At 33.5% G+C, this 10549-nt stretch overlaps 2 protein-coding genes across 4 annotated transcripts in view; both read right to left on the reverse strand.

Moving 5' to 3' along the window:
* On the reverse strand, positions 985-3932 carry LOC109227113 (remorin-like). Its single transcript, XM_019392136.1, has 2 exons — positions 2856-3932; positions 985-1401 (listed from the first exon to the last, which is right to left on the reverse strand). Exons 1-2 carry the CDS (start codon positions 3582-3584, stop codon positions 1210-1212), a joined length of 921 nt encoding a protein of 306 aa, XP_019247681.1. The 5' UTR covers positions 3585-3932; the 3' UTR covers positions 985-1209.
* LOC109227114 (B3 domain-containing protein At1g49475-like) overlaps positions 8209-10549 on the reverse strand; it is a 5497-nt gene continuing 3156 nt past the window's right edge. The window contains exons 3-4 of one of the 3 annotated variants that reach the window (XM_019392139.1): positions 10263-10395; positions 8209-8727 (exon numbers count right to left, since the gene is read on the reverse strand). In XM_019392139.1, the coding sequence (XP_019247684.1) occupies positions 8308-8727; positions 10263-10382 (540 nt within the window). In that variant the 5' untranslated portion in view covers positions 10383-10395 and the 3' untranslated portion in view covers positions 8209-8307. Of the gene's footprint in view, positions 8728-10262; positions 10407-10549 lie in introns of all 3 variants that reach the window. The other 2 variants (XM_019392138.1, XM_019392137.1) reach the window with 2 other exon arrangements.

Raw genomic sequence — 10549 nt, forward strand, 5'->3', positions numbered from 1 at the left:
AAAATCCCCAAAATCCCCTTTGTGTTATCTTACACACTTCCTTTTCTTGTTTGTTCAAGCAGATAAAGGAGGTCTAACCACTACTAGAATAGTAATCAGTATTTGTTTGTAATAAATTGGTAAGTCTTGGTAACCTTAGTCTACTCACTATCCATGATAGTGATCATATAACCAGTATCTCTACTGTAACCCCTTAGTACTTTTAATAAAATGTTTCCCTTTAACCAAAAAAAAAAAAAACTCTCATTATGTATTAACAGATTAAGTAAAGCATTAGTGGGATTTGATTTAATATTTCCAAATTCCCCTTTTATGTTACTTTACACCCTTCCTTTTCTGTTTATTGTGAATACTGATGACTCACTATGTATTAACAAATTAAGGAAAGCATTACAACAACAACGACGACGACCCAGTGAGATCTCACTAGTGGGGTCTGAGGAGGGTAGTGTGTACGCAGACCTTACCCCTATCCCGAAGGAGTAGAGAAGCTGTTTCCGAAAGACCCTCGGCTCAAGAGGACAAAAAGACAAAAGGAGACAACATCAGTAACACCACAGAAATAATAGAAAAGCATTAGTGAGATTAATTAACAGAAGTAACATTAGTGGGATTAATTAAAATTTCATGTGTTATTGTACACAATCTCTTTGTCTGTTTGTTCCTAATTATGACAACTTATTAGGTCATTAGATATAATGGAACTTTTAGTTTTGTTACATCTCAAATTATAACTCCACCTGTGTGAATTTGCTCATATCGATCGTCAATACCCCCATGTTTGAATAAAGAAAAAAGATTGTGGTAGGCTGATAGAATGATTAATCCTCGCACAAAAGAAAAATATGATTAATGAGAATTCATCCAACAGACCTCAACTTATTTGGGACTGAAATGTAATTATTATTGTTATTTATAACGTCAAAGATTGAATACACTTGTTTAGGGGAGCAGAAATTAGAGTAATAATAGTAGATGTAGATGTCTCAAAGCCAAAGTACAAAACCTCATATATTTATGTAACATCCAAAAAACTGTACAAAGTGTTTCAATACTACCAGTCACTCACTCGCCAAACTCGTAGAGTGCTCCAATACACTTAGTGGCGGATCCAACCATGAGTTTGCGGGATCGGCGGGAACCTAGTATTTAGGGTTTAACCGTTTATGTATAAAAAGAAAATTCGATATACATTTCAGAACACACTCTTTAAAAGAAGGAGCGTTTGGCCGGAGCTCTGCCAACAGCTCTCATCAAGTTGGCTAATTCAAGAACTCTAGCTACTTTTGTTCCTCTCTTAGCTTCAGCTGATGCCCTTCTTTCCTCTGCTTTTCTTCTTGCATTTGCTACATCATTTTCCATTTTTTCTAGTGCTTTTGCTCTTTTCTCCTCTAGCTTCCTCTGGAAAAACATGTTACAAAAGTAAAAGAATATTATTCCTCCGTTTCATTTTATATGATGATCTATGTTGTTCGAACTCTTTAAAGATGTTATTTTGTGTCTGTCAGATCCTCCAAAAGTAATACTATATTTTTTGAGGAACCAACACAAGTACGGGAGCATTTTTGGAGAGCCTGACAAACATATACGACGGTGTTTGATTGAGCATAAAGTTTAAGAAAGAAAGGACTTTCAACTTATCAAAAATATCCGCAAACTTGTGATCTTAAACAAATGACGGTTTTATGGACTATAAAAGTATATATACCAATAAAGATAAAATAATTAAAAAAAATAAGTTAAAGGGTCACCAAATATATAAATGCGTCATTTTTTTCGAAACATATTGAAAAGGAAAGAGGGATACTCTTAGGACTTGCGGTATTAAATATGTCATGACATTTCTACAACCGGTGGCGGATCTACTTAGCATTTGTGGCTGCTAAAGCACCCATTAACTTTGACCATATTTAGTAAATTTGCATAGGCAACTATAAAAATATTTAGATAAAAATTGAGTGAGCACCAACAACTAAACTCTTTTTTTCTCTTCTTTTAGAATTTTAATCGGCGAGCACCCACAACTTTAAAATTCTGGATCCGCCACTGTCTACAACAATAAGAGCATGACATTTGAGAAGTTTAACGCTAAAAAGTACCTAAATATAAAATATATAAAATAAAGTGTCAATTATTCGGAACAGACAAAAGTAAAAAAGAGTATCTATATAAAATCATATGGACATAATTCCTATTCAACAACTCAAAGAAATGAATTATACTGTCGTAATAGTACTGTCGGATAGGCTGTTCAACAAAGCTGGATCATAAATTATTCAATTATGTACTTCTGTTTACCTGTCCGTAGAGTCTAAAAGTTTATGAGTTTAAGTTTTATGGACTGACGGTATAATAAATATATAGTACACAATTAAGTTACTTAATATGTAATTGTAGATCACTCTATTTATAGCTGTAAACGATAAGTAATTTGCTATAACAGCTTAAATTATACCGATAATATAAAAAAACATTACGCATACCTTAATATTATTTATCATATGGAGCTATGTCATGCTCTTTGAGTACCGGGATATGTTATTGTTTCACGTCAAGAATTACAAACGGATTTAATTTAATTAATTTAAGGTTTATACAAGTGCATACAACTTAAAATTTAACCATTCAGTACGTATTTCAAACCTATTAGCCCGACTAATTGAGATTCTGTCGTATATGATCTATTAAAGTAGGAATCACTTTTTAATATGCGTTTTTTATTTTCAAAATTCGAATTCAAAACCTTCTGATGATTAAAGGTGAGAAATGACTCAAAATATTAGATAAATACTCTTAAAAAGCACGAGAAAATCTTAAAAGACAGATAATATAGACAGAAAATCGGGAGTACATACCTCAACTTTCTTCATCCAAGAAGTTGCCTTTTGGACCTCTTCATTTTCCCAACCATTAATAACAGCATCTTCTCTCTTAAACCTATTATTAATTTTAGCAATTTTAGCAGTTTGCCATGCATTAATCTTTGATTCAACTTCCTCTTTTTTCACCCTATGTACTGTCACTTCTCCTTGTAATTGGCTTACACTCATATTTGAACTCTCACTAGTCCCACTAGTAGTACCATGTGCTCTAGGTGAAGGACTTGGATCCAAATGAATATTATTATTATCTGCTACAATAGCTAAAGGATTATTTTCCTCCATATTTTCCTCTTCAAAAATCCTTCCCAAGTTGTTATGACTTGTACCTTCAGCTTCATGACTTGTACCATTGTTGTTATTTGTAGTAGGAATTGAAGATCCAGCTAGAACCAAAGCATTGAACTCTCTACTCATGGTTGTAAAGTTCTCACTTGGAGCTCCTCCTTCTGAGGACAAAGATGATGATCTGTGGCTACTTGTTTCCCAAGTTTCCCTTCTATGACCACGATTAATATTCGTCGATGGTGGTGGCCTTGTTGGTGTTAGAGCATGGATGTCTCTAATATGATCGTCTCGATGATTTCGATCTTGATTTTGATCATCATATTGATCGTCGTGATCAGTTTCTATGTTATTATTGTTGTTGGTGGTGTTATTGTTGCTCGTGTTTGCTATGACTAGAGCTCTTTGGTCATTCAACATGTCAAGATTCTTGTTAATTTCTTGTAGGATCAAGAATAAGAAGAAGATGATGGTGGAGGAGGAGGAAGGACAAAAGGAGAATAGAAGGGTGAAAAAGAAATAAAGAGCAACATAATCTTGAATTTTTTTGGGGCTAAAATTAATTAAAGAATGGTCAAAAGTGATATGATCCACACATGCATGTTGGAGTATGAGGAATGAGAAATTTGTACTATGGTTTGAAGTGAGTAGTGATTGAGGAATGAGAAATTTGTACTATGGATTGAAGTGATGGTTCCATAATTTACATATACATCTAAATAAAGTAAAGTAAGAAATATACAGCTAGAGATAGAAAAAAGTGGTGTTAGGCTAATTATGATGAATTTTTTGGATCTTTCTTTGGCTTGAAATTTCTAGTTGACTCCCTCATTTCATGGTAATTGAAGTTTTTTCCTCGGATTATATGCAAATATCTTAATTTTCCCCTGCCTCCATTCTTGGGGTGTGACAATAGCATGATCTTAGGTTTATTCTTATTAGTTTAAGTTCTAGGTAGACACTAGCAGGGGCAGATCCACAGTATTGCGTACTGGTCCACGTGAACCCAATAACTTTTGTTCACACCTTGAATATATATTAAGAAATCTGCTTATGGACCCAAAATATTATTGTAGTATGAACTTCAGGTCGTTGTAGGAACTCACAAAATTCAAATCATAGATCAGCCTCTAGACACTATAGGCAATGCCTGAATGTACTTATCACATGAAACAACTCACAATACAGATCTAGCTTATTGATATGTTCAAGAAAATTTTACTTAAATCCACTTAACTTTTTTTAAATAAAAAAACCTGTGCTCGGAAATTTAAGTACCTTTAGCATGGGATTTTACGTATTTAAGATTTTAAATTTATGCTTTCGTATTTGAAATTCTACCATGATTCATCTGATTTATAAGGTTCAAACGTTAATTATTCGTACTTATTTAGCAAACTTCTTAGCATATATATATATATATATATATATATATATATATATATAGTCTTGGCCGAAGTCACACGGTTTGGATGCACTCATAACTTATCCTCTACATCCACCCTAAGTAATTTTTAGAACATTATATTAAAATAGTCTACAATAGCGGGTAACTTCTAAAATAAATCCTTATATAATAACTTTAAAAATAAAGTGATATTGGACCGATAGTACAAAAAATTTATTTTGTCAATCTCATGTAACTTAAATCTTGACAAGAAGGACCAATTCCATAGATACTCTAAACCATAGGCACTTAATTGCAAATAAAAAAATATCACTTTCGACTTTTGTCTCAATGTAGTGTCGGCCAAAGAAGATTCTACATGTGCCGGACCCACCAACATTTGGTAAATAGTGGTGGACCATACACAATCTACACACGCGTCGCAGGCTAATAGTATTACCCCAAATTAAAAATAGCCACGTCGGCACATATTATTGGTTAAAAGGTACTCAATCCCTTATGTCATTTTCGCTCATGCATTGATGACCTGGCAATCGACAGATCATTGACACGTGTACGGAAGAATAACGAATAAAATATTGTGGATTTCAAGATGCCCACGTCTCACGTGATATTTAATCAACATTATGAAGCTCTAAATTAAAGTAGTAAACTATTGATTAATGATTAAGACATTCATTAAGATCATCAACAATTTTTGAATCTTTTCAACTCTCTGTTTTAAAAGGCAGAATTAGGACTCGTTCTGGGGTGGAACACTGGTAAAACGCGCTGGCTTAAGTGTGGGCTTAGTTCCGTGAGACTTACGCCTCGGCCGTTAAGGCTTACGCCCCGGACACGCCCAATGCCCAGCGTACTGGGCTCGCCTTATAGAACTTTATATAATTGTGTGTAACTAACCTTGTAAATCCTCAAATTTTCTTAATAAATCGTTGACTATTCAAAATTATTTTTCTCTTAATCATAAATCATTAAGTTGAGAGTATTTTATGTCATAATTAAAATAAAAATTATTGCATGTTATCCACTAAGACTCCTACGATAGTAGATTTTAAATATATCTTTCATTTAAAAGTATTTATTTATTAACTTTTGTTATGTCTTTATTATATTAGTCCATAATTTTTTTTATAATTATTTTCCTAAATAATTTTTTTCACGTTTACGAGATACAATACTTATTAACTTAATAGCCCAATGTTAGCTAGTAACTATTTACAAATAATTAGTTATCATGATATAGTATGGTGAATTATGTGTCACTTTATTAACTTGTTGAAACTTAAAAATAAATGATGCTAGAAAATCATATTTAAATTGTGAATTAAATTTTATATAAATTCTCTTCGAAATAGAAAACATATTAAATAAAAGGATTATTTTTAAAAAAAAATCAAATTATAATATCGAAATTCTTTCCAGATTCATTACTCCTTAAGAGATACATATAAGATTTCGCATCGAATACATTACTTTTGATGTTTGAGTTGTAACGACGTTGCAGCTAATTTGCATATTATGATATAATGCATACTTTTTGTATTATTCATAGTTGAATTATGATTTATAAATATTTTAAATAGATTATTTGGTATAATTTTGTGATTTTAATGTAATTTTTATAATTATTTTTCATCTTAAAATTCTTGAAATTAGTAATATTTAAAGATCCATGGGACTTACGCCCCATGTCTCAGGGCTTACGCCTCGCCTCATCAGAGGTAAAACGTCTCGCCTCACGCCCCCGCCTTTTAAAACATTGTTTCAACCTTAGTCAAAGATCTCGGGTTCGAGCAATGAAAATACAAAACTCGTGATAGAGAGCACTTTCCAACTAATGAACCGCAGAGGCATGAATTTGAAGTAGTCAGACCGAGTGATGGAGGAAAGATTTTCACGAACGGGATTCAAAAAAGAATAAGTGAACAAGCGAAAAAGCCAAGAGAATTCAACATTTATTATTCTAAACTTTTTTTTTTTTTTGTTTCTTTTCCAATTAAAATTAGTGATGTAAATGTGAGTGGGGAACGAGCGAGGGGGTGGAATATGACATGTTTCCATTGTTCTGTTTTTCTTTTTCTTTTTTTAAATTGAAAATTAAATACAGGTGTTTGCAGTAGTATTGGACCAAAGAGGGCTTGAAAAGGATGTGTAGGGATTAGTTATTTTTTGTCATTTTATTTATTAAAATCTAGTTTTTGATTTCCATCAACGACTAAGTTTGTATGAAGTTTGACTTTTGAAGTTGATGTTTTTGTCATTTCATAATAAATCAGATTTTAAGTGTTTGCTTTATACATTGTATTATACTCCTATCTCACTAGGAACAGTTCGATAATTAAAAATTTTGAAATGGAACTGCAGTACTAAAAGTATAAATTATATTACCTACTGTTCATATATCTGATCTTTTAAAAAAAAATGCACACTTAGTAAAGATATTTAATAACTTTGATTTCAAGAGTGTTTGTCTAAATTACCATTTATCTATTTCTTAAATGTTCACTTAATCACACACAACTAACTGGAGCAATAATGGTGTAAATGAGAAAATGTAACAAATGCTGATATTTTTCTAAACAACAAATATGTTTTTGAATAAATTTATGTTGCCCACGACTAATATGATTGAAAGAATTAACAAGTCACTCCCAAATAACTCAATGTAAAAGAACATGGAACTCTAGTAAGCACCATAAAGATACCTATACAACTTTCTTGGCAAAAAAACATAACGTATCTCTATTAAAACAAGAGTTTAAGTTTCACGCACTAACGATATAAAAAGTTCTACACAATCAAAATACTTACAAGATAATCGCAAGCAAATCTCTATGATGAGTATTACTAATTAGTAGTCGGGTAAAAGTAGTAACTGACCTAATATATTAAACTTCACCGATAACGTAAATAATGTTTTCACAAAAAACATATAAAGTATCTCTAAAAATATAAGGGGTCGTTTGGTTGGAATATGATTTATACCGATATAAGTTATGCCGATATAAGTTATATTTGGATAAGTTATGCTGGGATTAGTTATGCTGGGATTGTTGTTTATTCATTGTTCGGTATGTTGTATTAAGAATGACAATTGCATAATTTCTAAGAAGAAGGTATAAGTTATACCGGTGCTAATTATCCCACCTTCTATAAGGTATAAGTTATCCCGGTGTTAAAATTAACACCGGGATAACTTATACCTGGTTTGCTAACCAAACAGAGTATTAAGGTGGTATTAAATTTTTATACCACCCTTATACCTTCTTATACCTCATACCAAACGACCCCTAAGAGTTTAAGTTTCACGTACTAACATGATATAAAAGTTTTGCACATTGAAATACTTATATAAGATAAATGCAAGCAAATTTCTATGATAAGCATTACTAATTAGTAGTCCGATTAAAAGTGGCAACTAACCTGCTATCATAGATTAAACTTCACCGATAACATAAATGATGTTTTCAGTACTAGTGTATATAGTTAAATCCTAAAGGGCATCCCGGTACACTAAGCTCCCGCTATGCGCGGGGTCCGAGGAAGGGCCGGACCACAAGGGTCTATTGTACGCAGCCTTACCCTGCATTTCTACAAGAGCCTGTTTCCACGGCTTGAACACGTGACCTCCTGGCCGCATGGCAGCAACTTTACCGGTTACGCCAAGGCTCCCCTTCGTATAACTTAAATCCTTGAAAAAAAAAAAAGTAAGAGGAAAACTGGCCTTCAAGATATCTATACATTTGGCCTTGATGGCTGGGATATCATCAGTAACGTCTCCGCACAACTATTTTCTTGACATGTTAAGGGGTTTTCCTCTGGCTCAGCCACAACACACAAATTCTCTGGTGTCAAATCTTCATTTAGGCCAGGAGAAATCTCCTCTTCATTTGGGCCAGGAGGATAATCAATCTCGGAAGCACTTAAATCAAATATAAAGACAGAGAAACGAGAATTTCCAGTATATCGGAAGAGTAAAAAGTAACCACAACCAATTGAATAGTACTCCTTGAATTTGTTCCAACCCTCCTTTAACCATGCCATGCCACTACAGTTATGCAATTTTACTTTCCATATTGCACCATTTGGGACCTCAAGCGACACAACATCTCGCAGATTGTCCCCATACTCCATCATAAATTCATCAGGGATGTGCTGTAGAATACGAAAATTCGGAAAGAGATGAACAAAACATAAGAGAAGAACAGTAGAAAACAAATGCAAGGAAAAGGTAACCTTCAGACCAAGAAGTTGGTGTAAGCTAGCTGAAATTAGCAATATCCAAACTCCTATAATTAGTTTGAACAAACATTTGAGTTTCCTCAGCGAATAACTATTTGCAGCAGTGCTGCATCGCCCATTGTTGATTCAACTTCAATGAGTTCTATATGCATTATGCATGAGAATATAAATTTGTTTTAACAATTACGCATGAGAATAAAACTATTTAGATTTACGTCTTCTCTTTTTTCCTTTTTTTAAAACTTTCCTTATGGAAAAAATTATTGGTCAATCAGACCTGATCAAACATGAAAGCCGAAGCTCATTTTGGCCAACGAAAAGAGATAAAAAATGAAAGCCAAAAAGGCGTCCGTTGTCAATAAACCTCTTTTTTTGGATACCCCCTAATGCTAACAAGAGCATAAAGCCAGAAACCTTCTTAATTCCTAATTTCTTCAGTTCAAAGTATTCAAGTTATTCATTCTAGTTACTGCTCAAAAACAGGGAACTTGGTTGAGACTGGTTTATATTTAAATTGAGGTTTGCCAAATATCTTCCGATCCTCAAGCTTTCCACACCTCAATAATCCTCCTGTAATTAACCCATTTAATCTGACACATTAAAGTACATAAATCTTACGAAGATAATGTCATTATGCAAAAATGCTCATGTCGAGAATCCACTCGCGCACATTTTGAAGACCTACTTGAAAGGCATGGCAATCATAGATACATTACATGACTTGCTTTTAAATATTGCTTCATGGATGATTCAAAAAGTCTTCAAAGCCAAGAAGTATCTGGATGAAGCAAGGTATGATGCACTTCAGGGCGTATTTGAGAAGGCACCTTGGAGAAGAGTCATTTGTAACAATTTTGGTGTACCTAAATGGATTTTTGTATTGAGATTAGCAGCTTGGGAGAGGCTATACACTAAGGATAGATTGACAGCATGGGGAATACGCATCAACCAAGACTATTCCTTGTGTTCATCAAAGATTGGGATCACCTCTCATTTATTTTTTAAGTGCCCCTACTCTGCAACTATATGGGAGAATACTCTTATATGGCAAGGCATAAGAAGGTTTGCTCTAAGTTGGCAAGACGAGTTGAAATGGATGGCATCCAATTGTAAAGGTAAAACTACCAGTGCACATGTGTTCAGAATGACAGTGGCTGGGAGTGTATATCAAATTTGGAAAGAGAGAAATCAGAGGATCTTTCAAGGCAAATGCGGAAGTACTGAAGCTATTGTTTGAATCATCATCCAGGAGATATTCTGTAGAGGAAATTCGCAACCTAAGATCATGACACAATTGCAATCCCTAAATTTCTATCCTGTTTAGAGTTTTAGCTAGGGAGAAAAGTTATAGGAGATAGAGAGTTCTAATCTGCTAAAACTGTGTTTACAGTACGCAGATTTTTTTTTGATGTAATACTTCCAGTTGGTTAATAAAAATATTTATTTACCAAAAAAGATATTGCAGCATCAGCCATGAGTTTGGAGTTCTGGAAGTTTGATATCATTCCTTTTGCAACATCTCCAACTACAGACCCTGGTCTCCTCCGACAACTATGGAGACCACCCATATATTATCAGTTTCTGCACGAGACCTTGCATGAAGAGGAACTTCTGAAATCAGCTAAATTTCAAAACTATAGCAGTTAGAGAGGAGCTGTTCTAATATCAAAAGTTGGCTAATTATTTAGCTTTTAGCAATATCATTCGAACAAGACATGGGCTTGGCCTACCTCCC

This window comes from Nicotiana attenuata, chromosome 6 (genome assembly GCF_001879085.1).
Source record: "Nicotiana attenuata strain UT chromosome 6, NIATTr2, whole genome shotgun sequence".
Taxonomy (NCBI): domain Eukaryota; kingdom Viridiplantae; phylum Streptophyta; class Magnoliopsida; order Solanales; family Solanaceae; genus Nicotiana; species Nicotiana attenuata.

Coding starts and splice junctions, on each gene's coding strand:
- LOC109227113 (XM_019392136.1), bottom strand. CDS start 3,584: ATGTTGAATGACCAAAGAGCTCTAGTCATAGCAAACACGAGCAACAAT. Junction 1,402..2,855: donor CTTGGATGAAGAAAGTTGAG/GTATGTACTCCC, acceptor ATGTTTTTCCAG/AGGAAGCTAGAGGAGAAAAG.